Here is a 27,533-nt window from a genome sequence, read left to right as displayed (position 1 = left end):
AGTGCCAACAACATATTTCCTAAATGCACTGGCTGAGATGGTACAACTCAGTAATAATCTCAATGAGAGAGCTGTCAGGGCCTGTTTGGCTGAAAGAGAAGCAAAAGGGAACTACATTCAGAATGCAGAACAACAACAAATCCCTCAAATGAATCACGGAAAACTCGAGTTTTTCCAAGTCTGGAAACATAATACACGGGCTCTCCCATTTTAAAGATGGTTGGTCAGTGGTATGGCTCACAGGGAGCCCAGGTCAAGACGGACCCATCTCAGGTTCTATTCCCACTAAAAGCAAACTGACATCCCTGCTGCAGAAGAGAGAGCCGCCAAGGAGACCTTTGAGAAGTGCCATGCCACGGGGCTGTCCCCTGGGCACTTGATCAGTGCAGGTGGGTTACAGGAATGGTGCCGGCCATGTGCGGATGCCCTCAGTTGGCTGAGAGTGGGAGACTTCCAAGCTGGAGGCTGGGGACAGTTCTTTCAGGTTAAAGGAAAAAGCAGCAGATTGCTAGAGATAAAGCCACACCTTAAGAGAGAGAGACGGACAAGGGTTCAAATGCTCCCTCTCCTACTTAAGGGACAGTGTGGCCTTAGAGAAGGGACTCAACTCTCTTGAACCATAATTTTCTCATCTATAAAATGGTGATGCTAACATGCAACCTAGAGAGGGGAATATAAAAACTCAAGGAAGCAATACATACGAAGGTACCTAGAAGGGTGCCTACCCCATGGAGAGGCCCCATGATGCCCAGTTCTCTTTTTAGCTCACTCAAGGAGCTAGAGAGAACAGGCCTTCGCCCCCAAGGCCTGTGGTGTCCTTTCCTCAGTGAACCCTGGTTCCTATCACTGGACTGATATGTTTATCTTCCTCGCAGGCAGGTGCCCTGTTTCTACAGCTAACAGAATGAGTCTTGTGAACATTGCCTATTTCCAAATCCTGATGCAGCCTATCATTTCCAGGGAGGATCTCGAGTCCGTGACCCACTCCTCCACTTTCAGAACACACTAGGCCATTTGAAAGTGATTATCAAACGTAAAGATCAAAGCCACTCGAGACAAGTCATTAAAGCAAGATAAACCTCAGAATGTTTATTGCATCCATATCCCTCATTCCAAATTACAAGCTTTCTCCAAGTGGTGACCAGTTCTAAAACCTGGATTTTGTACTTTTATCCCAAGGGCCCTAATGATTTGGACTTTATTCTCCTGCTTACTTTCATTGTCAGAAATGCTTAAATATGCCTCTCTTGTCTGTAAGGCGAGGCAAAGGGGGGGTGGGGGGATGCGTGGAGGGTTTATTAAATTCTAGGAATTCTGAATGATTGGTTTCCAAAATAATAGCTTTTTTGTAGAAGCTTGACACATAGTCTAAAAAAAAAAAAAAATGTAACAGCACCAATCCAAGATCAATTGAAAGCACAGCCAGTGTTGTTCAGTGGTTCAGTGTCGACCTATGAACCAGGAGGTCATGGTTCGATTCCTGGTCAAGGCACATGCCCGGGTTGTGGGCTCAATCCCTAGTACGGGGTGTACAGGAGGAAGCCAATCAATGATTCTCTCTCATCATTGATGTTTCTATCTCTCTCTTCCTCTCCCTTCCTCTCTGAAATCAATAAAAATATATTAAATTTAAAAAACACACAAAAAAGAGCAATTGAAAAAATGATTATTCTTTTATTTATTTATTGAATTACTCATGGTTTCATTACTCTCCTCTTCCCTCCTGCCCTCCCTCCTTTCCTGTGAGCTTTCCTTTCCTCCTTCCTACCAGCTCCCTTCCTCCCTGCATATCATTAATTTAGTCTTTTCCTCTTTCCTTCACCAGAATTTACTGAGATGCTACCAAATACCATGCTTTAAGGTAGAAACTGGGCATACAAACAAATTCCACATCGCAGAGTTAGCAGTTTTATGAACGAAGCGAGGCAAATCAGATGATCACAACATAATGTGATAATACTAATAAAAACTACCACTTGGGGAGTTGACTACACCCTGGAACTGCTAAAGTACTTTTTTACATTATTTATTTGAAGCATTATAAGAGCTCTATGTATTAGGTGTGGATATTCCCAGTTTATAAAGGAAGAACGAGGGCTCAGTGAGGTGACACCATTTTTCCAAAGTCCCTGCTCCCACTCACAGATTTCAGAGGTGGGATTTGACCCCTGTTTGTTGGCTATGACGGGCCATATCCTTTACTGTGAGTCTCTTATCTTCTGTATGCTACAGTAGAAGGGGTGCTGAACATGATGGAAGCACAGCGCAATGACTCCTCCCTGAAGGTGGGTAAGATACAGTGAGGTTTTCACATGGAAAATAAATACTGATCGGAGGTCCAACCGACTGTGGGGGACCAGGAAAAGGGCTGAAGCTCCAGAAGCCAAGAGGCATGCAAGAGTGTGAGGAGAGTGAGGTTCTGCAAGTCCTCTGCGGTGGCTGCAAAGTTGGGGACATGGGAGCAACTCCCTAAGATGAGGCCGTAGGCGCCAGCAAGGGCCACATCGGGAAGGTTCTTGTACAGCAGGTTATGGAGGATGGAGTGTCCAGAAAGCTCTAAGCAGACCCTGGCAGATGTTATAAAGATAAAAACGACCTGGTTCATGTTTCCCAAACAGCTTTCTTTCCTTTCTGGGGGAATATGGAAGGTGGACTGGAGGAGAGAAGAAATGGAGAAGTAGGAATTGGCAGTGGCTTGTGGAGATACCCTGAGAACATCGAAGTAGGAGTAGGAGAGTATTTACGCATGGGGGACAATTCAATGCTGGGGGGGGGGGTGGGAGGGACGTGAATGAGGGTCTGGGTTCTGACTCGGTCCACTGGACACTTCGCCTTACCGGTCTCAGATTCTATCCATCAATGCTCTCTTGCCCCACTGCTGGCCTTTTAGGAGTATTGTCTCTCGGGGTTGTGCCCTCTGCTGAGTCAAATGGAGGGTCAACTCTTGGGAATATTGCTGTCTGTGGCTCACTGCGGGGCACGATCACGCCAAGCCCAGGACTTGGGTGGGATCAGAATCTTGAGGATTCGGTTGGGAGGAGAGGAAGGTGCTGACTCTTAGACCTCTAGATCATTTTTAGAAATTGAGGTGGAAGTAGCAATTTTTAACTTTGACAAATAAATAAAGCATTTGAAGATGATCCCCACTCCCCCTACCCCCCCCCCCCCCCCACACACACACACCAGCATGTATAATGTCTCTTGTAGAATAAAATAAAGGATACTGGAGTGGCCCTCCAAAGAAAAGAATAAAATTATCTTGGAATAAAGGACACTCATTTAAAATTAATACCTTTCACTAGGAACTATTCAGCTCCTATTTTTCTCATTTGCCTTTTTGGAAGTGGCTTCTGGAGAGGCTGGAGCAGAAGGCAGAGCGTCAGAACACCTGGTTCCTGGCAAGCTTGGTGACACCCCTTGGTGAACATGACTCAGATTGGAAGTGACTTTGACCCCAAACAAGTCAAGTACCCATTTGCTGTGTTTCCTCAGCATCTTGAACCTCTCCATAAAGCATGGATCCAATGAGCTACTGACCTACCTACAGCGAATTCCATGAGGGTAGAATCACACCTATCTTGTGAAATGTTCATTGTTGTACTCCAGCTCCTAGCACTGTACCTGCACATAGTAGGTGCACATACACGCAGAGTGAAGTGATCTGCTACTTCCTAAGATCTCTGCATGGGATACCATAATCTTTGTTTTACAGCCTCAGGTTCTCAGAATTTACTTATTTTCAAGGAAACCATTAAGCAATAAGAATACCCTGATAAGTAAGAAGCAACAACTGAAGTGGGGTGGTGTATTGAAAGTACCAGAACAGCCATGTGATGATCTCACGTCAAATTATTGCTTGCACAACAGTTCCAGGGCCCCCAACTGCCTCTTCTGATCACCTCACTTGCCTCTTGGAGGATCAAAACCACAGTTGATAAACCATACACTGACCGCAGTGAGCAGAATATACACACAGCTCACCGACAGCCCTGTGGTTTGTCTTGCACTTGGAGCACAATTAAATTAAGACAAATCACCTCTCTTTCATAAGCAGTGGCAGCGACAATGTTCTAGGTAGATTGTGTAGTTTGGCTCTACTTGTTAGCCATGAAAACCATGAAACAGATGTGAAGAGTGACTGAACAATATTATGTTTGGGAAGAATAGAGCAAGAATTACAACATCATCATCAATATGGCAACCTCTAGATTTTCAGTCTGCACCGTGGCCCCATACCAATCACCTAGCCTTAGGCAAATTACAGAATGATCTAAAGTTAGAACTACATAGTCCTTACAGTAAATGTAGACCTCTCTGGATGACCTCGAACAAGTCTAGGAACTTCCCTAAATTTGGGTTTCTCCCGGGGTTAGAAAAGAGATAGGTCTCATGGGGTCTTGTGACAGTCAGAGCTCGAGTATGGGGAAACGATGCTGGGAAAAGCATGACACTATAGGTCAGGCTGTCGAAAGGAGAATTAAATTCAAACTGATTTTTGGAACAAGGATGCCAAATTCAGGGCCTGAGGGCCGCGAGTAAGTAAAGGAGTGGGTACACAGACTGCCTGAGGTGGGGTATCATCATTAGGCCACCGCTGGCACTTGAGTCAAAGGAGTAGGATTTTTTTTTTAACTTGTCACAGAGCATATTTATTCCTTCATTGCTATTCTGAACATATTACACTCCATTAAGATATAGGGGCTGGCAAATCCCTGGGAGGCAAGACCATCTCTTACCTCCCTGGATGTCCCCAGTCAGTGCCTGGCATTATTGGTATCTTTTCAATATTAAGCTCCCCCACAAGCCTGGAACCAGGATGACAGTGTCTGATTCGAAAATGTCTGTACAGGAAGAGATCTGGGAAATATTCTACCCAAATCTACCCATCTTACAGATGAAGAATTGGGAGTAAAAGAAGTAAGATACTCTCTGATGGCTAGGAAGTTACTGGCAATATCTAGTCACTTCCTTCCTAAGGTATTGCTAAGCCACAGGCAGACTGGGTTTTTTGTTGGTAGCACGAATTCTCAGGAAAAGAGCTCTCGCTTGTGTCTCTCTTCCACCCTCTGTATGATTCGGAGATGCTTCATGCTTTTTGGAGTTATAGTCACCCTTGTCCTCTGTGGCCATAAAAATAGGTCAGTAATCAGAAGTCAAGCTCAAGGCTAAGAGCTGCGGCTGGCTGACTGAACCCAGGAAAGGCTGCGATCACAAACATCAGAAGCTTGAAATGGAGGCAATAGTGCCCTCACCTCCACCCTTCACCACCAGATCACCCAAACAATCTCTAGAACAGGGCAAAACATAAGAGAAGCAGAGAGGGAAGGAGAAAGACAGAAAAGGCCCCACCAAACAATGGGGAAATAGAAGCTGTTTGACTTGCGCCAACAAACCTGTAAGCAACACCCCCTGCTGTGCAAACACTAGTTTTATGTTTTCAGAAAGTGAGTGTGGGGGTGTGGGGATTCTCTCAGGAGGTGGACAATAAGCCAATGATGAGTTTTGAAGATAAGCTGAGCTGTGATCCATGTAGGGACATGTGGTTCATGCACATAAAAGGTCCTGCTGTCTGTCCTCTCAATCCCCCCTCATACCCCCTCTGCTTTGTTCCCAACCTGGGAGGGCATGTGACTGAGCACCGAGGCTGTCATGAGTGGTCAGTGTCACCAGTGGATGTAGAGAGGAAAATGAGAGTGCTGACTATGCCCGACCCAGATGGAAAAACCCCACCGCCTCCCGCCGAGGCCCTCAAAGGGGCACCCAGTGCTCCCATACATCCGGGAGCCAGACGTGGACACACACATCGAGGAAAGGGGTGAAAGGGGAGCCACCTCAGATCCCTGCAAGTTGGGGGGCCTCCCTGGCGAGTTCCCAAAAAAGGATTCCAACTTGCATCAGTAACTGAGAGACAGAGTGTGCAGCAGCAAGAGCCCCGGCCAGGAGATGGCTCACTCCACCCCTTCCCTGCTCAGTGTGGGCCTGAGGGGGTTAGGGCATCTCCCCACCCCTAGGGCCCCCCCTTCCCTAGGACAAGCGTGAATTACTCAGCCAGCCCTTTCCTCAGATCCCAGCCATGCATTTGCCTTTTGTTGGAAAGGCATTAACTTGTGTGGTGTGCTGCTTATCTCTTGAGAAAATAGATACATTAGCCTTTAATATGTGCAGAGCTTCCGGGATAAAGAAACGCTTTCAAAAAATGGAATTTGCGAGGACCCAGAATAAAAGGGGCCCTTGGTGGTAAAGAGTGACCAGGTCGTCTCCAAGTTCCTTGCCAGTCCCAAGGCTCTGGTGAGGGGCTCAGGATCAAGGGGGGCTGGAGATGAAGAGACATGTATGTAAGAGGTCAGAAGATTTCCTGGAGATGGAAAATCCCCAAACTAACCAGCACTGCTATTTTGAGAGTTCGCTAAGGACTGTATATTATTTCACTGAATCCGCTAAACCAGTGGTTCTCAACCTTCCTAATGCCGCGACCCTTTAATACAGTTCCTCATGTTGTGGTGACCCCCAATTTCATTGTTACAAATTGAACATAATTAAAGCATAATAATTAATCACAAAAAATATGTAATGATATATGTGTTTTCCGATGGTCTTAGGCGACCCCTGTGAAAGAGTCGTTCAACCCCCAAAGGGGTCGCGACCCACAGGTTGAGAACTGCTGCTCTAAACCTTCACATGTGTTACTATCATCCCAATTTTTACAGGAGGCTACTGAGTCTTTGATAAAGGAAGAGACTTGTTCAATGTCATAGGAATGTTAAGGGAGCTGGTTCAAATATGCTCTGTCTCTGAAGCCAGTAGTCTTATGGATTTGCTAGATGACCGGTCCCGAAGCTTCTCACTGGTCACTATGCTGAGCTCCTTATTAACCTCAATTTAGGGGCCACGTGCAGTTCTTCTGTTGCTTTCCATTCACCCCTCTATTCTGCTCTCAAAGACCAAGGTCACAGGCACACCAGGGTCACAGATGGGACCTGTGAGCAAAGGTGCACTTTGTTCAGAAGACAAGCTCGAAGGGAGCCCAGACGGAAGCAGAGAAAACAAGACCATGTGCATCAGTAGCCTGGGCCTGTGTGTTTGGACCAGGCAGGTATGGGGGCTGGAGATGGCTGGAAAATCTAGGAACTTCAACCAAATTGGAATGTCAACCCATTCTAACCAATCCCCCAACAGTGCCAGGGATTAGTCCATGCAGAAATACATCCCCTAACATAGTTAGACATTTGGGTCGGTTTCAAGATAAACTAGTGTGCAAGCCTAATGAGATCGATATAACTTTTGTGGTCTTTATTTTAAAACGTCAGTTCTGTGGACAGTCCTAAAAACAAAAAACAAATAGTATTTTAAGAATGAAAATAATCTGGGCACATACATGCCCTCAGTGTGTGTAGTGGTTCCATTTAGGCGTGTTTTATGAAGCTGCTGGACAGCATCTCCAAAAAAAACAATGCTGACGAGAGATCCATGTGTGCAATCCAGAAGGGAGGAAGCTTGCGCCAGCACCTACTATGCGCCAGATGCTGCGCCAGGCACTTCACACAAAGGACTGCATTTAAGTTTCCTGACATGTCCCAGGAGAGCCACTCTCACCCACTTTTAGAGATGACAAGCCAGCGACTCTCCCTGAGAAATGGGCAGAGGTCAGGCCGTGAATCGAGAGTGGGAGCAAGATTCAAACCCTGATCAGTCTCCATCATGCATCCTTTTTCCCCTCCACCAAGCCTGACTCCTGTTATTGCTTTAATGAGTATTAGTCATGTTAAATAAACTCTGATATTCTGATTATAAAATTCCAAGCCATTTCTCTTACATGTTTTCTGGAAAAGAATGAAAAAAAAGTTGCTGAAAAAATAACCAGGGCCTTTTTCATCTGTACGTTGGTTAACTTCCCAGAACTCTTCGTGGGTTATTATTTTATGTGACCCTCAAGGCAATTGTGCCATCCAGGCGGTCAGATATTATTATTATTCCCTTTTGACAGAGGTGAAAACGGAGGCACAGGGAGATTAAGAGACCTGCCCAAGATTGCATAGCTAAGGAGCTGCCGAGCCAGGCCTAGAATCTACCTCCCCTCAATTCTTCCTGCATCCTGTAACAGTAAGGTTCTCCGGGCTCTACTACCTGAAGAACAAATCATGGTATCTACCTATCTGCAGTCCCTCCCCACACCTTCCTGCCTCGATTGCTTTGCTCTCCCCCACCTCTTTTTATTTATTTATTTATTTATTTAATCCTCACAGAGGATATTTTTCCATTGATTTTTAGAGAGAGTGGAAGGAGGGGGAGAGACAGAGAGAGAAAAACGTCGATGTGAGAGAGACACACCGATCAGCACACCCGGGATAGAGCCTGCAACTGACGTATGTGACCTTGACTGGAATCGAACCCGGGCCCTTCCGTCTGTGGACCAGTGGTCTATCCACTGAGCCAAACTGGCCAGGACTCAGCCACCTCTTCTACAGCACTACAAAGCCAACTAGATGCTTCTCCACCAGAAAACTTTCCAAAGTTCTCCAAACCACAGGGAGCCTGTCTTTTCTCAGGGCGCACGTAAGCCTTATCGTCTGTGCGGTTCATCTGGAAATTAATCATCTGCCGCCTGGCCGTGTCTGGAGTGACGGTAACAAAGGTCATTAAACCACAGCTTACAAGCGCCTTCAGGACAGAGATTACATCGTGGCTCCCCGGGGCATTTATCACAGCGCCCTGTTTACTCAAGTGTCTTAACAAAATACGGATGATGGGTAAGAACATGACCATTCCAAATAGAATTTTTCCTAGTTTCAGATTGCCAGCTTCTAAGACACCAGGACAATGCAGGGGGGTGAAGTGCCTGGGGACCTGGAGACAAGACTCGGGGTCTTGCTCTCAACTCAGCTGCACTCTCGCCGTGAGGCTGGGTCAGTGCCACACCTCTGGCTGCTCAGTCTCCTCGTCTATAGTAAGAGGGGGCTGGATCTTCAGCTTGAGAGCCCCTGGTTCCATGCAACTTTTCCCGATTTGGAAAGAACTTGGAGGAAGGAAGTATATGTCTCATGCAGTCATCCCAGCAAAGAAGTGAGACCCAGTGAGTGAAGACGAAACATTGAATGGCAGGGGGAGAGGCTGAGGGGTCTACAGATACCAGCAGAGGGGTCAAGGAGGCTGCCTCACCTGGCCAGCGTGGCTCAGTGGTTGAGTATCAACCTATGAACCAGGAGGTTATGGTTCGATTCCTGGCCAGGGCACATGCCCGGGTTGCAGGTTCAATCCCTAGGGTAGGGCATGCAGGAGGCAGTTGATCAATGAGTCTCTCTCATCATTGATGTTTCTATCTCTCTCTCTCCCCCTTCCTCTCTGAAATGTGTGTGTGTATATAATATATATATATATATATATATATATATATTATATACACACACACACAAACACACACACATATATATATACACACACATATATATATATACACACATATATATATATGGAGAGAGAGAGAGAGAGAGAGAGAGAGAGAGAGAGAGAGAGAGAGAGAGAGACTGTCTTAAGGCTTATTGTACCCTTTCCTAAGACTTCCAGCAATGTCCAGCAGGAATCTGGGTCCAAAAATAATAACAACATGGATACAGGGAATGCCCTCGTTACATAAAAAAAAATAATAAACAAAAAGAGAAAACATAATGTTTCCCTACAAGCCCCCAGTATATAAGGGAAACCCCTTTTTTCCCCTTTTTTTAATTCCACATGAAAACATACTCATGGACAAAGGTGAAGTTCACCTGATGGAGTCAGAGCCTGCAGACTGGAGGGGTTCCACCAGGAATGTGATGGATTTGTTGCAATATCCTCTGGCATTGGGATGCCTACAGCCCAAAGTGTCACCTGACCCATGATTTCCTGCTACTGGGGATTTCTATTAACACCCGGGTTTTCCATTTTATTTGTTAAAAGGCATGTGAAGTGCATTCTAACTTGTTTGTAGACATTTCTAGTGGCTGCAGATGAAGCTCTACCCTCCTGGCTCATGTCCACCACAGCAGAGAATGCCAAGGTTCACCAGAATGTCTTTCTCTAACTGCCGAGTCTGAGAGAAAGACTTCTCCTGCTCACACATACTGCTCCTCCTAGCCAACGTGGGATCCTTCTCTCATACCAGTGATTGCAATGGCACCTTTACCTGCCTGTCTCACCCAGTAGATCAGTGGTTGCCAACTGGTGGTCTGTGAGGTCCAAAAGGTTGGTGACCGCTGCACTAGATGCTGAGCTCCAAAAGGGCAGGGGTGGGACGGGACGGGCACAAAAGGGACGTTCAACAACTATCTATTGAGAAAAGAGAAGGGGGGGGGAGGAAGGAAAGAAATAAAAATAAAATGAAGGAAGAAAGGAAGGAAAGAAGGACATAAAGTAAGGACATGACGCAAGGAGGAAGGACTTAGTGTGATAGTGGTTTTCTCCCCGAGAAGAACCCTTCTCTGCTTATGGCCTGGACCTGAGCCACACTGCATGACTTCTTATTCTCCAAGTCCTTCCTCACCAACTTCTCCCCTCCCCCTTGCTTATGCTGTACCTTCCGCATGGGCTGGCCTTCCCGGTGTTCTGGACGTGTTCTGTCCACTCATCCACATCCTCTCCCCTACCTCTCCACCCTGCCCTGCGCCCTTGCGAGGCTGGCCTCTCTGAGTTGCATAAACAGATTCCTTTGCCTTGTGATCCCCAGTCTGGTTCCCCAACGGAAAGCACTGGCTGGAGACTGGAAGGCACAGGCAAACAACATGAAGAATCTCCTCTTCCGATGCCCTTCTGGCCAGAGTGCAGCAGGCTGGCACTCCTCTCTACCCAGAGTCACAGCTGCTGCCAGAAAGCCCTCTCCAAGCAGCCACTCTCTTTAGGTTCCAGAGCCGCTCCTCCTCCTAACCCTGCAGGCCAAGGATGGAAATAGCTCCCCAATGTTACAGCCTTGGCCTTGTTGGTTGTCCTACACTGTTGTAAATAACCGATACTGTTGTAAATAGCCTCTCCTTCAAAATACCTCCTCCTTCAACTCTCCTGAATTATTCTGTTTGAATGTGCCATCTGGTTCCTGCCAGGACCCTCTGACTGATGAAGACTGCATCTCTACCTCTCAGCGTGCTGCCCGATGCCTGTTCAAATCAGGCCTGCTCTACTGACTTTCCTTGTTTTCTCGAGACAGAATCCATCTCTGCTTCTCGGGTCTCCTGCCGCAGTCTGTCACTAAAACCACAGCTCAGAATGTCTTAGGTTTGAATATGACTCCCCCAATAAAGTGGAGGCCCTTCAATGGTGAGGAATATGCCTCCATTGCTGCCAACATCACTAGTGAATAGCAGAGAGGCTGGCAAAGGGAGACGTGCCCAATAAATGCCTGTTTAGAGGATAGAAACACTCACCATGTGGTTCCCTAAAATGACTTGGAATAAGATATAAGCATAAAGTTCTGCTGTGTAGTACTCAACCCCAAGACCATCAAGGCCACCTTCTCCACCATTTGCCATAACCCTGGCTATAGCCTCCATGTGCATGCCTCAGGTGATGGGGAGCTCACTCACCTGCAGAGAATTACTCCCCTGGAAGGAACATTCTCATAAGAAAAGGCCTTGCCTGTTACTCACTTCAACACTGCCTCCTGTGATTGAAACACTCCGGTACCAGCCATGGCTTAGAAACCATACGGAATAATTATGCGCCATTTTCCATGGAACATGGCTTCTGATACTTGAAGTGCATGTGTCATAGGCCTGTGGTCCTTGTGAGAATTTTCTTATCCAAACATCTTCAAATGGTTACATGATACGGCTCCTGGCCCCCTCACTGTCCCAGTCCCCTTCTTTGTGCTCATCCTCAGGTGGCTGTGCTTATCATGGCCTCTTAATAAGAAAACTCGCTGCTGGTGTAGCTCAAGGAAACCCAAGGCCATTATCCAGTTCTCTCCAAACCCACTCTCTCAGCACTTCGTAATCCCAAGCTCTCTAGAGCAGTTGGGAAGAAGAGAGTGAGAACAGAAGGCAAGGAGCAGGTCTCTGTGGCCTACAAGGATGACTGGGCAGCGCTGGGGAGCTGTGCACTGCAGACAACCAGGATGCAGGGATCTACGGCCCCCTTAACCACCGCGTGACCACTAAGAGGCCATGCGAGCTTTGGCCTTAAGTTCCCTCTATAGAGGATGTTTCTGAGTCTGCAGCCCCAGATCTGCTAGGGTTGGATGCTCTCCTGTAACACAGGGACCCAAGGACTATTAGATAACAAGTGTGTTTAAATGTGTTGAAAGACATTGTACTTCTCTGATGGAGTCTGCCAATCTGCCCAGCTGCATTATGGGTGGATCTTATTTTACTCAGGAGAATCGCTACATAAATTGTCATAATGATGAAATTTCATTGGGGTTACTCAGATTAGGCAATGGACCAACTATTTCTCATCAGTCTATTGCACAGTGAGTACAGAAATGGGGAGTGAGCCCTTAGATACATGTACAGAACTCAGACGCTGCTTCACCATGCTTGTGGTATTTCATTTTACATCAATTCACTTTTGCTGTATATTACAAAGGTACTGTTTTGTAGCATATAGAAAACACAAAACCTGGCCCTTCACCATAGATTGAGAAGAAGCAATTGAAATATTATCTTTTCTCACACACACACAGAGAGAGAGAGAGAGAGAGAGAGAGAGAGAGAGAGAGAGAGAGAGAAGAGAGAAGAGAGAAGAGAGAAGAGAGAAGAGAGAAGAGAGAAGAGAGAAGAGAGAAGAGAGAAGAGAGAAGAGAGAAGAGAGAAGAGAGAAGAGAGAAGAGAGAAGAGAGAAGAGAGAGAGAGAAGAGAGAGAGAAGAGAGAAGAGAGAAGAGAGAAGAGAGAAGAGAGAAGAGAGAAGAGAGAAGAGAGAAGAGAGAAGAGAGAAGAGAGGGAATGAGAATGAATCACCTTGGGCAAGAATTAAGTTGAGCTCTTTATTACAAATTATCTATATAATGTCAATCTAATTTTCCCTGTCTCTATTACAGGTGCCCGTCTTCCTTCTTTCCTTCTGTCATTTCTCCTGCCCACCTCTGTTTTGAAAAGTCACAAAGTAAAAATTTCTCTACAAACTTCCACAGGTTTCTCTCTGCACACAGGAGACCTGATTCTGCCAGAATGCTGTCACCCCCAACCTGCCAGGAGATAGCTGTGCCCCGGAGGGGCTCACGCAGGGCACACAACTTTCTAAACCAGCAAAGAAACAGGCCCTGGTGGGAGTGGTCACAGCACTGGCATAGGACCACTCTCAGGCACGCTGGGCATGCAGTCCCATGACTTAGGAAAGAGGAGGCCACTGGAGCCTGCCAGTTCTGCCTGCTGATGGTGAGGTATCTGGGACCTGGAGCCCCACGGTCCCCACACCAGCACAGTGTGCCCTCCACAAAGGCTGGCTGCCCTCAGTCCTGACCCAATCCCACTCAACAGTTTTCTCCCAAGGCTTTAGAGAAGCTGTCCTGCCTGCCAACTCTGTCCTTTAACTCTGCCACTTATTGTTCCTTGGACTTAAATATATCCTCCCTCAGTGGGAGTTTTGCAGTCCATGGATCTGAGTTCAAATCCAAGCTCTCCATTGAGTAGCTGAGTGAACTTGAGTCAATCCCTTCACCATTCTGAATCCTGAATTTCCTTCAGGAAAAGAGGGCTCAGGCTACCCACCTTCTTGGGACTTGGTAGGTGCTAAATAAACATGTGCTGCATAGACGCAAGAATGGATGCAAGAATGGATGGATGGGTGGATGAATGGATGAATGAATGGGTGAATAACTTCTACCTACTTCTGGCCCTTTGCTCTTCCCCATGCCCACTCTGCCTGGGTACACTGGTAACCTCTGGGAGTCTAGCTCAGAAGAGCACACACTGCATTAATCTTGGAAGACTTGCATTTGTGAATTAACCAAATGATTTTCCTGACCCATGACCTTGACCAAGTCATTTCACTCTCGAAATTCCTCTCTTTTCCTGTCCATCAAATGCAAATGCTAACTAACCTCTGTCTTGTCTTCCTTGCCAAATTCTGTCAAAGCCCAAATGAGAGCAGAGATGAAAGGGCATCATGACCTGGAAGGAACTGGCCACACACCACGGCTGCTTCCCACATGGGCTGCTCATGTGTTGAGCCAAGGTGAGAGTCCAGGGCCCTCCTGGTGCCAGGAAGCTGAGCTGACGTGCTCTCTGGCTTGCTGCCAGGCATCGTCATTCCTTTGCACATAGGTATTCTGTCTGTACATGGGTGGCCCTTGCTCTTTGGAGAGAGACATAAAGAGGGGAGTCAGCAGAAAACCTGCCGAGGTCTGCAAATGCACCCGGGCTATCAGCAGGTCCAGGGTCCTGCGTGCGGACAGAATGGAAAAGTTCAGCCCGAATCTGGGACATCGGAGAGTGGATGCTGACTGTTTCTCTGGCTTGAAACTAGTTCTTCCTGGTCTCACGTAGAATATAAATCACCCAGGGGTTCACCTTTGGATCCCTGGTGAGAGTTGGTAGCATAAGGTAGAGGCTAAGGGGGGCATTAGATAGAAGACGCTTCTTCTACCCTCTTCTCAGCAGGACAGGAAGAAGTGCCTCTCCCCAAGGGCCCTCCTTTCTCCCCCAACCCAGTCTCTGATGCGCAAGTTGTACCTGCACCTTCCCCAAACACTCATGCTGCAGGTGAGTCTTCTCTGTGATGTCCCATGGCACTCCCTGACCACAGCACCTGCTCCCTTTATCATACAAAGAATGACCGATACACTCAATGAGCGCATATTACCTGCTAGCCACTACAAGAGATGATGCTTTATTCAAGGGTGGGCACAGGAGGTTTACGGTTGTGAGTATGTGAAACACAGTTGATTCTTGTGCTATTATGACCACAGCCTGCGTGCTTTTTCCATACAAACAACTGTGATCTTACTTTTGCCCACCCCTGCATGCCCTCTCTCAATCCTCAGAGCAGCTCAGCAGAGTGAGCACCATGATTATTCCCATTCCACAGATGAGGAAGTGGCTTCCAAGAGGTCAACAAGTGAAGAAATAGTATCACAGAGATCTGACCCTGGCTTTATTCACACTGTCCAAACGACCACACTACTCTGTCCAGTACGGGAGCCCCATACAGCTGTGTACTTGAAATGCAGCTAGTGTGGCTTAGGAAGTGGATTTTCAGTTTTATTTCATCTTAATTTACATGTGAATAGTCACAGGTGGCTGGACAGACAGCACAACTCTAGCCCACTCTACCACGTACGCTTCAACAGCTGTTTGTACCCAGCTCATGCCACCCAATTTAGACTGTGAGCTCTTTGAGAAGACAGGGTCCTGACCGTTCCTTCTTATCCCAGAGTAGGCAGTCAACACATTTTTGTAATGGATGATGCTCGATGTGGTCCCCAAGATCACATGAGTAACAGCCTGGTCTCAGTCACAAGGCTGCCGTGTGAGCTGGAAAATTCCCAGGACTCCCAGGGGCCTCAGGGCACATGCCTATAAAATGGGGGGAAGCTCAGCTCTCAGCTGGGCATCACCACCTGCCCAGCGGGTCTTACCTGTGTGGAGAGTCAGGATCGAAGCATGTCTGGGTGACATCTGTGATGTCGGGGTCACAGCACTCCCCGCCGTCGAAGTTGAACCGTTCGTAGTTACAGTCCATGTCACACACCCCATTCTGCTGCTTCTTCATGAAGGCGGGGTGGCGCAGGTGGCGGCAGTCCCCACCATCGTGGCCGGTCAGCGTGTGGTTGCACTCGGGGTCGCAGTTCTCGTCCCCGATCTTGCTGATGTCACAGTTGGCCAGGATGAGGCGGTGGCGCAGGGAGGAGTTGCTCACCTCTAGCACCTCCAGCTCCCAGGAGATGTTGTAGGGCTGGAAGGCCTCGGCCAGCTGCCGGTGCTGGAGCTCGATTTGCTGGCGGCTCACCGTGGGGTTCTCGTGGCCGTCGTCATGGAGGTTGACCACGCGGTAGCGCACCACCTTGGGCCGGCGGAAGCGCGGCAGCTGGTTGTAGCTGGCAATGACTTGCGCGTTGTCGCACAACGTCTGCCCGCACAGAGGGGGCTCCAAAGTGGTGTCCAGCAGGAAGCTGTGAGCACCGCTGAACTCCACCTGGGGGCTGTGGCCGTCCTTCATGGGGGACCAGGTGCGCTTCACATTGTCCCAGTTCTCCTGTAGGAGGAGCTGAGGTAGAGGCGTGTGGAGGCCATGGGTTTCCATGTCCAGCAGGACCTCCCGCTGGGTCCTGGCCACCTTCCACAGACTGAAGCGCTCGATATAGCCCCGGTAGTTGTGATTCAGGGTGCTGCCCCCCAACATGAGCACTTTACACTTCTGAGTCAATGGGCTGAATATGCCACCCACCTGATCCCCAGAGGTCGCCACCTGGGCACCATTCACATAGAGCTTCATCAGCCGCCCATCGTAGGTGGCAGCTAGGAATACCCACTGGCCAGGGAGGTAGCTTTGGTGGGCATTGATGGTGGTCACTTGCCGGGCCCGGTCTGTCTTCAAGGAGAAAAAGTAGCGTGGGTCTCTGTTGCCTTGGTCACTGATGGTGTGAATGCCCACGACCCATCCTCGGTCACGTGAGGTATAAGAACACTTGTCATACAGCCCTATGTGGCCCCAAAAAAGAAAGATGAATAAATAAAAGATGGAAAGAAAGGGGGTTACGTTATTTCGTTGCGATAAACCTTATATCAGGATGTCCTAGACCAATCGTCTTCAAATTGGCAGTTACTACTGGAGTCTCTGGAACCACCCCCAGGCCAAGGCAAGGGCTAGAGAAAATGAGAGGACAGGGGAGTTGGGTTGGGGGCTTCTCACCATAACTGTAACCCAAGTGGATGCACTTTAATTGGTTTTGCATATGGAACACACAGAGAAACATTTTTGTTTGAAGAATGGGTACTTGAGCTAAAGAAAACAATGACACCACCACCAATAATGATCATTCAAATCCAAAAACCTCTGACTGCAAAGCTGTTCTATGGGAAAGCAGGCTTTCTAATTAATAGGGTATTTTAAGTATGAAATGATATGGGAGGTCAGAGGAGAAACAGAGGGAGATAATAATGAATAGAAGGTGTTCATTTAGTAGGACAGCTCCTCCTACGGTCGCCATAACTTTGAGTGCACATCAGACATGAGCAGCCAGCTATCCAGTGCTCGGTGGTGGTGAATTGTTGGGAAAGCCGGCCTGCAGAGGTGGGGACAAGGAACTCCATTGTTTCTATCTCTAACAGGAGTCTGGCCAAACCTGACACTTATGCCAAAGAAAGGCAGCAATGCTGACTGGCTGAACTGGAAAGGTTTTCAGAGATCACCACTTTCAACTCCTTCACTTGACAGCTTAGAGTCTCGAGACTCAGAGAGTGGAAGGCATTTGTCAGGTTACACAGAGTCATGGACCAATTTCCTGAGACCCAATTCAGCTTGTTCTCCTCTAACACAAAAGTTAATATTTTAAAAAATAAAACGAGCAGCCTCTTACATAAGCAGGTGTTGGGGACCCCTACATAATAGTTAACAATAGTAAGTACAATCTACCAAGCCTCTGTGGCAGGTCAAGCATTATGCTAAGGTCTATGTGTGCATTAATTCCTTTTATCTATGTAATACTCCCAGAGCACATGGAAGTTAACAGAGGAGCACATGGAAGTTAAAGAAGATAAAGAGATAAGTTTAAGGCCAACTGGTTGGTAAGCAGATCTTGGATCCATCAGACCCTGGGACTCACAGTCCTCAGCACCTTCCTCTCCCTCATCAATGCCACTGGGGATCTGAACCACACCATCTGCCTGGGGATGGCACAAGTTTCATCAGGTGTTTGGGAAAGTTTTAAGCCAGGAAATCTCTAGACTTACTCTGGGAACCCCAAGAAGTCACCTACCAGATTCTCTCTGGATCTAATCTTTCCACTCATCAACCCCCACTCCCCAGCCTTTCTGGAATATACCCAGTGTCCATGGCACAGAAAGGCTGCTGGGTGGGGAAGAGGGCTTTCTAAGTGAGAGTATATTTTAAATGTTGGCTGACACCTGAGGCCAGGTGGGAGGAAAAAGAGAGGGACGCAAGAATTAATAGAAGATGCTCATTTAGGACAGGGCCTACTTTTAGCTGGAAAATTGTTGTGGTCACTTTAACTGAGTGTGCATCTACCATTAGCACTCATCAAATGAGCATGGGGAGCTTCCAGAAAAATCAATAAAGGAGGTCCACACAGTCTTTACTCCTTTGTGGGCACTGGGGCCTTAGAATTTGTGTAAATCTCTCCATTAGTTGCTGACACGGATGGCAGTTTTGGTGCCAGGCAGTTCACCTCTACCTCTCCTCCGACACTTTGCCTGACAGCTCTTTAGGAAATGGCCAGAACGTCCTCCCAAAGTCAACCTTTTCTTACAGGCTGAGCAACCTTGGTAAAGCCTCAACTATCTCTTCTGGGTCTTGGTTCTCTACCTGGTAAAGAAAGGTCTTGAATGAAGATTCCCCTCACATGCTTGGTCTCTGTTTACCTGTGATTCTAAGTTTCCCAATGGCTCAAACAGAAACCACCTCTTCCAAGAAGCTCTCTCTGATAGCCCTGTAAGGAATGATCATTCTCTTCTCTGAACTCATTTTACTCTTAGGAATCTGGACACGTGCTTTCTGGTTTTCGAGTCATCTTACCACACCCTCTCCCACCCCAGACTGGATGCCTTTTTTGAGATGGAAGACTCTGTCTGGGTCATCTGTGTTCTGTCAGCAGCTCACTTCATGCCTTGCCTAGAGCAGGCACTTATGAATGAGCACATGAATTATTAGTGAGATCAAAAGCACTGGTTTATGTTTCCACGGCTAGAGGACAGAAAGGATCAGAAGACAGCGTGTGTTCTTGGTAGGGTAGGAAGAGTAGGGCCTCTGGACTCGGGGTCATTCTGATTATAGCAACTACTAGCTGTACATTTGGGCCCAATCCCTCCACCTCTGTGGATCTTACTTCCCTCATCTATAACTCTATTTAAGTATATGGTAATACTGAAAAGCCATAGCAGATACACCACACGTGGCACAAGGTGGCTCTCCAAATGGCAGTTCCTTTTTCAGATACTGGAGGGTCTAGGAAATGATGTCAAGGGCAAAAAGTAGAAAATGACAAGAAGCAAAACACAGAAAGGTCAGAGAGAGATGGTGCCCTAAGGGCATCTTGACCATGTACCAAGAGCAAGTACGATGAAGGCTCAAAAAAGCACCAGTCCTCCTGCAATCCCCTGGCAAGCCTACTCAGAAAACATAAATTCCAGTGGGCCTAGCACTGCCCCTACCCCTCAAGCCAAGGCTCTGACCCCAGATTTGGAATAAGTTACCCCACTATGGGAAACAAGGAGAACAATGGTTCCTAGAGCCCCCACTCTTGTGTTCCCCACTCACCTCTAAACTCACCATCTCCTCCTTCCCTGGCTAACACAAAGCCCCTACACTTGAACAGAAAATTCTTCTAATGAGGAAATGAACATCTGAAATGGGATCCTTTCTCCCCCTCACCCCCTCTCTGTCTCTGCAGGTTTTTATTTTGCCAGGGGCTCTCAGTCCCTGGTTTTCCTGTTGCCTTTGGAAGGCGGCTAGCAGGGTTAGCAAGGTAAAATGTTTACACATCTGTAGGGTGCCCTCAGTTCAGAACCTTCCTGGCTTGGGACCATGGCTCAGGGCACCTCTGTTTGCAGTTGAGAGATGAAGGAAATAGTAAGCAAAGGCCAGACTGTGACACTGAGCACATGGAGCCAGGACTAAGAGGTGGCTGAGCCCCAGGAGGCAGAGAGCACGTTTTCAATGGAACCAGGAGGAAACACATTAAGGGAAATGAGAACCTTGAAGCGGTGACTTCAGAAGTTCAGAGGGAAATATTTACCTGAAGTGTGAGTGTCGAAAGGAAATCACTGACTCCAATAGGGATGGGATGGGGGATATAGTGGTGACAGCGACTTATTTCTGTATGAAAATAACTTCATCAACAGTAGTCACATTTCAGTGCCTGGAGGTAGGGGGGTGACACTGTGAATCACCAGCCCAGGACCAGGGCCCTGGAACCAGAGATCTGGGCTCAGCTTGCTGGATGGACTTGCCTTGGAGAAGTCACCATTCCCACCCCATGCTGCTGGCCTCATTTCCTTTCTCTGAAAAAGGAGGGGGTCCACATGAGATGACACCCCCACCACGATTTAAGAGCTCTTTTGTTCTGTTAGAATGGTTCCTTGTAAGCAGAGGTCCTCAAAACTGTATTGCTTTGAACCGGATGCCTCGTCACTCCTGATTGATTCCAATGTGCTTAGGTCCCCTCGCCTCTGTGTATCTCCACACAGGGCATGGAACAGTGCTCCCTGGAGGACACAGGTGTACCTGACACTTTCTCCCGTGGGTTCTCCCCATGGTTCTCCAGGAAGATAGAGATGGTGAAAGATGGTGAGAATCGGTCTGAGGCTGACACCATCTGTGTAGTACTAGGGGTTGGTCCCAGGGGATGCGTGCCCACCCGGCAAGATGGAAGCCTCAGGCGATTGTGTGCACATCCACATCTAATTAGCACACGCTGCTCAAGGCTGTCATCATGTACAAGCAGACAGTGAAGGTGGGAGAGAGCCCGTTCCCCAGCCCAGGAGGTATGTAGGGCCCACTGCCCAGGCGGAGAGGTGGAGGCCCAGCCCAGGAAGGGGGCTTTCCCTCAGCTCCCATAGTAATCACTGGTCCCTGGATCCCTGGTCAGCTGGCCGCTCTAAGGCTTCCTGCAGGTAGGCTTACTGTGCAAAGGGCTTCTAATCCCCACCTAGAAGTTTTATGGTCACTGCCTCACTTTCTTCTCATCCACCCACTAAGCCTCACCCCAGAGGTGAAGACCTGAGTGAAGGGGCAAGTCCAATGGCAGCAGGCTTGGAGATGTCTCCCCCAAACTCAGCCTGGGCGGGACTGGGAGACTCCTCTGGGCTTCGGGGTCACCCTCTAAGGTCACATTTTAAAGACATTACCCCAGGGCAGCTCTGTCTGACCACTGTGTTCCACCCCAGGGACAGACGAATCTTTCATACTTCTCAATCACTCACGCAATGTCTCTGTTTCATCCATGTGTGTCTACTTGGTTCATTGTGAAATGCCCAGCACCTAGCACAGAGCCTGGTGCCTTGTAGATGTACCACATAGCTTGTTATTAGAAGTAAAAAATAAAGGGAGGGAGGGACACCTCTCTATTGCTGGCTTCTTTAAAGAGCAGCAAACCCTTTATTTAGACCTTTCTAAGTACCATGTGCACTACATTAATTCTCTCACTTAATCTTCACAACAAAACTATCAGCATTGCTCCTTTTGTCAGAGAAAACCGAAGCTCAGGGAGGGGAAGAGGCTGGTCCAGGGCAACGCGGTTTGGAATAGAGGCCTCCAGGATTCCTAGGCTCAGGTTCTTAATCGCGTCACTGCTTGAAGCGCCAAGTGTGGGCTGTCTAAAGGCACGGCCCCTCCAAAAATATTTCTATAAGTCCCACAGCGCCAACACAAGCAAGTTGAACTGAACTACAAGCCAGGAGGCTGCTGTCCGTGTCATTCTTCAGCCTGGGCCTCCAAAACCGACTAAGAATCAACGGTCCGTTTTGACTAGTGCTTAAGCTGTCCTTCTTGGCTCACCCCACTTCATGGGGACCCGAGGTTTTCCTGGACCTGTTGTCTCTCTGGAATGAAGAATGCCTCAGCATCTGGATTTCCAGCACTCGCCTCCTTGCCTGATGGTGCCTGACCCAGGTTTCTCCCAACTTACAGGGTCTATACTGAAATGTTCTTTTTCTCAGTTGTCATACTCTTGGCTGCCTGTCCATTGGCTATGAGCTCAATTGTATCCTCCCAAAATTCATAGTTGAAGTTCTAACTCCTAGTACCTCAAAATGTGCCCTTATTTGGAGAGTCTTTACAGAGGTAATCAAGTTAAAATAGGTGCGTAGGGTGGACCCTAACTCAACCTGACTGGTGTCCTTAGAAGAAGAGAACACTAGGACACAAATGCACAAAGAAGGAAAGCCATGTGAAGACACAGGGAAACGAAGGCCGTCTATGAGTCTATAAGCCAAGGAGAGAGGCTTTAGGAGAAACCAACACCCGGACATCTGATCTCGGATGCCTAGCTTCTGGAATAGTGAGAAAATACATTTCTGTAGTTTAAGCCACCCAGTCTGTATCACTCTATTATGGTCACCCTACAAAAGGAAAGCACCATCATTTTGTGAGTTTTCTCAGCTCTCCCACAAAAATTTCTCTAAGATCTATGCCATCTTCCAGTGCCTGGTGCCCGAATCAGAATTACTGCCTGGTTAGGATACATTGTCTCAATCTACTCAGTTCCTATTGTGAGCAGAGCAAGACGGATTAGGAAGATGAAAAACTGCCATGTGTGGTCACCACGCACAGGAAGTGGTCCTCACAGGAGCCAGGTGCTTCTGTTTTTCAGCTCCAATGTCTATTTCTGAAACACCTGCTGTATGTTGAGCAGGTGGATAGGTGCTCGGTGCCCAGGTGTCTCATATAGCCCCCATAGTAACCTTGTATAATGGATGCTATTTACAGGTGAGAAAACTGACAATCGGATAGGTGAGGTCACCTGCCCAAGGTCACACAGCACTAAGCAGTAGGAAAGACTGGAATTCAAGATTCCTCCTTTCAAGTTCAATTCCACCACAGAGGAGTGGGGCCTCAGCTATGCCTCCATCCTGCATTTTTTGCCCTCAAATATAACCCCAGGATGGGTTAACACAGCACCAAATTAGCTCGGATAACATTTGACTTTCTCCCATCACTGTCTAGGGAAGACAATTAGCAAAAGGATGACAACGTATATCAAGTTTACATTATTATTTGTTTTCTCTCATTGGGAGAGTGGAGATGGGAGGAAAGAAAATTCTACCGGATCATTTCTACCTGTGACAGTCACAGATGCCTCTATGTAGCAGACTCTCTACTAAGCACAGATGTCTTAGTCCTATTTAGTGCTCAGAGTGACCCACTGAAGTGGGCTTTTCTGAAATCCCTTTGACAGAGAAGGAAATGGAGACGTAGAAAAACTAAGTGACTCCAGCCCATCCCCAAGCATCCCAGCCAGACAGCGGTGGCATCAGAACCAGACCAACACTAAGCCAGAGCTCCACTCCAGATGCTTTTCTCCAATGGGAACAACTCCTAGCCCAAGGTCAAGTTTCTTTGCTCAGCTCCACCACTACTCAGGTATGAGAGTAGCTCCCTTCTCTGAGCTCCCTCATGTCCCCACGTGTGAGACAGGAGGGGTATACCAGATGGCCACAGGGGTCCTATTCGTCTCAGACTCCCTGTAACTCTGATATCCCAGGTTCTTCAGACATCCCAGTTTTGGTTCTCACTGTGGGGAGATGTAAGGTCATGGAGGAGGGGGAGGAAGGGAAGAAAGGCAGTTTCAGGCCCTCCAATTTAAGGGTGTCCACTCTCTGTGGGACCTCTGGCGGGGAAAGACAAGCAGAGTTTAGAGGATGAGGGGATGAAAGGGGGGAATTTAGGTCAACAGTCTGGTTTCTCTCAGGAGGCTAAAAAATTTAAGAGCTAAAGTTGGAGCTGGCCCCTCTCTTGTTGTGTTTTGTTTTGTTTTCCCTTCTGTGATTTAATGGCTGGTATCAAAGCCACAGAGCAATGCTTGAGAGAGCAATCCCATGGAAAGCTTTTATCTGTCCAGAGGACAGTGATTAAAACAGACAGATTTGGGTTAAGTGTACCCATGGTCCCCACATTTGCTACAGTCGGGGGGAGGACTACCAAGGGGGACCCTGGAGGACTTGGCAGTCCCAGAAAGGCTGGGACGTCACTGAGACAGGCATCTCAGTACCTGAGGGACTGCTCCTCAGCATCCTCAGCCCTCCAGGCCCACCCTGGCTCAGAGGATTGATTGTGGGCTCAGTGGAAGGAGGAGGCTTAAAAGAAATTACACCTGGCTGGAGGCTTATCCCAAACTGTTCTGAGCTCCGGACATCCCTGTCTCCTAGTGTAAGAGAGGCTAGAGCATCAAAAGAGACCCTTTGGAGCAATCCACAAGGTCAAGATTAGCTCAGGTGTCTCCTCTGTGTTGGTTATGCAAGTGAATGTGTGGGGCCGATTCCCCAGTGCAGGACTGTGTGGAGCAGTAGGAAGAGTCTCTGCAGTGGCGTGTGTGTCTGTTCTCTGCCTGTTGGGAACCAGTATCTGAAACTCCCCCAACTCCATGAGTCTGCTTACCTTTGTTTATGAGCTGTGTGACCTTGGATGAGTTCATTCAACTCCCTGAGCCTCAGTTTTCCCACAAGTACAGCAGGGATTAAAAAGTCTTATCCTGAAAGCATGATAGATTGCTTTCACAGATGAGGGAGAGACATTCTGCATATTTCCTGGTAAACTATCTAAGGCTTTCCAGATGTCAGGTGAGATTGACCAGAGTATGCCCAAGGATCCTAAAACCCATAAGTTTTATTAATACACAGACCTATAGGGTATGTTTGGGATGGCAAAGTGTTCTTGAGGCCTCAAGGGTCACCTGTGATTCCCTCTGGCTCTTAATGCTCCAACCTGTTTTCTCTGCTTCTACACAAGCAGGGTGTGTGGACACAGGAAGGTCAGGGTCTTATACACCAACAAATGTGCATTCAAATGCTGCCTCTACCATTCACTAGCTATGCGACTTGAAAGTCGGGGCACCTCTCATATTAGTCTTCATCGCTCTCTAAAATGAAGATGATACTATCTACCTCTCATGGTTGTAGAGAGAACTAATGAGATAATGAACACACCAGGACTTGGCACGGGGTCATTGGCAATGTAACAAGTGTTAAGCATGTGTACTGCGGAGTCTGATTCCTTGGAATCCCAGGGCTGCCCCTTGTTAGCTATGGAGCCTTGGGCAAAATCCCTCCACCTCCCCCACAGTCTTCTCATCTGAAAGCTGATCACAACAGTACGTAATGCATAGTGCCATTTTCAGGGTTTAGTGAGAGAACGCAAACACCCATGCGCAGAGCAGGGGACAAATGTCAGCTACACTTTTTATTAATATTCATCATAAATGTCTGTTGCTTTTTCTCGGAATTAGAACCAATTGTTTTGTTCCCTCTTTTGTGTTGTTAAACTTTATCCTTTCTGACGTCGTCCTCTGAAATAGAGACATGTTCCCTGCTCACTTTCTCATGTTGTCAGTGAAATTGGTGCATATCGACTTAAAAAAAAGAAAGTGGGAGGAGAGGGGAAAAAAAAGACAAAGATGAAAGAGGGGCAGGATTCATGCTTTGTTGTTGTTGTTCACTCTCACATGTTGCCATAGCACAAAGCTGACCCCGCACTGTGTGGGGCTGACGTTGGCGCTGCCCTGGAGAAGACAGCCTGTTAGTCATTCGGATGATTTCAGGACCTATAAGCTCTCCCTGCTCACTCATCAAACCTCAGAGAAAAAGATACCACTTCCCAGCAATTTCTGAGGACCAGTGCATCCTGCTGTCCACACTCTTCACAGCAGCCTCAGCTATTTTCCTCATTCATGCAAGCAGGCATAGTCAGGGCTGGAGGTTCCCTCTGAGGTCATCTAATCATCTCCTTTACCCCTGACCTCCTGCTGGGACCACCTATGCCACATCTCCACAAGCATCTGTTCATATTTCCAGACTCAGAGAACACCTGCAGTCTGAAGAAGGCCTTTGCACCTTCAGGCATTCCTCACTAGAGTGAACCCAAATCACCCCCCTCTCTTTTCCACTCAGTGGCCCAGGATCTGACCTTCAGGAACCCACAGAGTTATTCTGTGCCCTTGACCTCAGGACAGCCCTGGAAATGTCTGAGGCTTTTGATGGAGTCACCCCTGCCTCTTCTATTCCCCAAATTAAAAGCCCCAAGTCCTGCCTGATGTATCCATTTCTTTATTCACAGGTTCATTCAACACATGTTCATGGGGCATCTATGTATCAGGTCCTAGTTGGATGTCCCAGGTATAGACTAGACTAGACACAGGCTATGCTCTCTGACAAGAGACCTGCTATTCCCTAATTCTAGGGCCAGTCCTGTTGATACAATGTACATACAATGGGAGTTGATACAATGCAATTAGGATAGCCTATTATTACCATACCCGTCTCCTTACAGCAGTGGTTCTCAACCTTCTGGCGCTTTAAATACAGTTCCTCATGTTGTGACCCAACCATAAAATTATTTTTGTTGCCACTTCATAACTGTAATGTTGCTACTGTTATGAATTGTAATGTAAATATCTGATATGCAGGATGGTCTTAGGTGACCCCTGTGAAAGGGACATTCGACCGCCAAAGGGGTCACGACCCACAGGTTGAGAACCGCTGCCTTACGGTATCCCTAGGATCACTACTCTGATTTGTTTTAACACCATTCAGAGCTACATGAACCTTCTGAGAAAGAAAACTGTGGTACATCTACACAATGGAATACTATGGTGCTGTAAAAAGGAAGGAACTCCTATCATTTGCAACAGCATGGATGGACCTGGAGAGCATTATGCTAAGCGAAATAAGTCAGTCAGAGAAAGATAAGTATCACATGATCTCACTCATTTGTGGAATATAATGAACAAAATAAACTGATGAACAAAAATAGATCCAGAGACAGAGAAGCACAGATCAGACCATCAAACCTCAGAGGGAAGGCAGGGGAGGGTGGGGGGAAGGGGGAGAGATCAACCAAAGGACTTATATGCATGCAAGCATAACCAATGCATATAGACATTAGGGGGGTGAGAGCACCAGAGGGGAGGGGTAGGGGGCAATAGGAGGGTAAGGACACATATGTAATACCTTAATCAATAAAGAAAAAAAGAGAAAGAAACAGAGCCGCCTTCTATGGCATGCCATGTACAAGGCCAAAGAACTTACTGTGCTTCATCTCTGAATTATTACAACTACTCTAATATGAGTTCTTTTGGTCCCATTTTATAGATGAGAAAACTGAGAATCAGAGTGTTGCATTGACTTGGCAAAGGCCATTTGATTTGTTATAACATAACTAGTATGAGAACCCAGCTCTCTGACTTCAAAGCCAAGTGCTTAACCAATGCCTTAGGTTTTCTATGGATAAATATAAGCAAAAATTGTTTAATTAATTGCATACTTACTTCTTCATATGGCCACTTTTTGTGTCAAGTACTAAGTGACAAAGAGTTAGGAAAGCACAACTTGGCTGAGTGCTGGCATGATTGAGCCCTGTGACCTGAGTCAAGTGGCACTTCTCTCTGGTCCCCTTTTCCTTTCTGTGAAAATGAAATGACGTCTAGGGACTTTTTTGAAAAGGTAGGAAAAAGATTTCTGAACTTTTGCCTTGATTCATCACCGTGTACTATTGGTTTGGGGAAAATTCCTCTTCATCCTGACTTTCATGGGCCTTAGCCACTTTTTCCTTCCCTCATAAATATAATTGTATTTTATGACTGCCCTGCTATAAAGATTTATATAATCAGGAAGCTAGATTCATTATTACTTATATAGTATTATTATATTAACTTTTTTATTCTGATTTAAAAGAGATCAAGCCA

General features: G+C 47.3%; 1 protein-coding gene across 1 annotated transcript in view; it reads right to left on the bottom strand.

Moving 5' to 3' along the window:
• The window catches only part of PAPPA (pappalysin 1), a 220,002-nt gene that overhangs the window by 171,822 nt on the left and 20,647 nt on the right, over window positions 1-27,533 (bottom strand). Inside the window, exon 2 of the mRNA XM_036329823.1 lies at window positions 15,540-16,602. Within this exon, the coding sequence (XP_036185716.1) occupies window positions 15,540-16,602 (1,063 nt within the window). The remainder of the gene's footprint in view (window positions 1-15,539; window positions 16,603-27,533) is intronic.

This window comes from Myotis myotis, unplaced genomic scaffold (genome assembly GCF_014108235.1).
Source record: "Myotis myotis isolate mMyoMyo1 unplaced genomic scaffold, mMyoMyo1.p scaffold_m19_p_12, whole genome shotgun sequence".
In the NCBI taxonomy this organism is placed as follows: Eukaryota; Metazoa; Chordata; class Mammalia; order Chiroptera; family Vespertilionidae; genus Myotis; species Myotis myotis.
The sequence above is the reverse complement of the archived record's forward strand: the minus strand, read 5'-3'. Positions and strand labels throughout refer to the sequence as shown.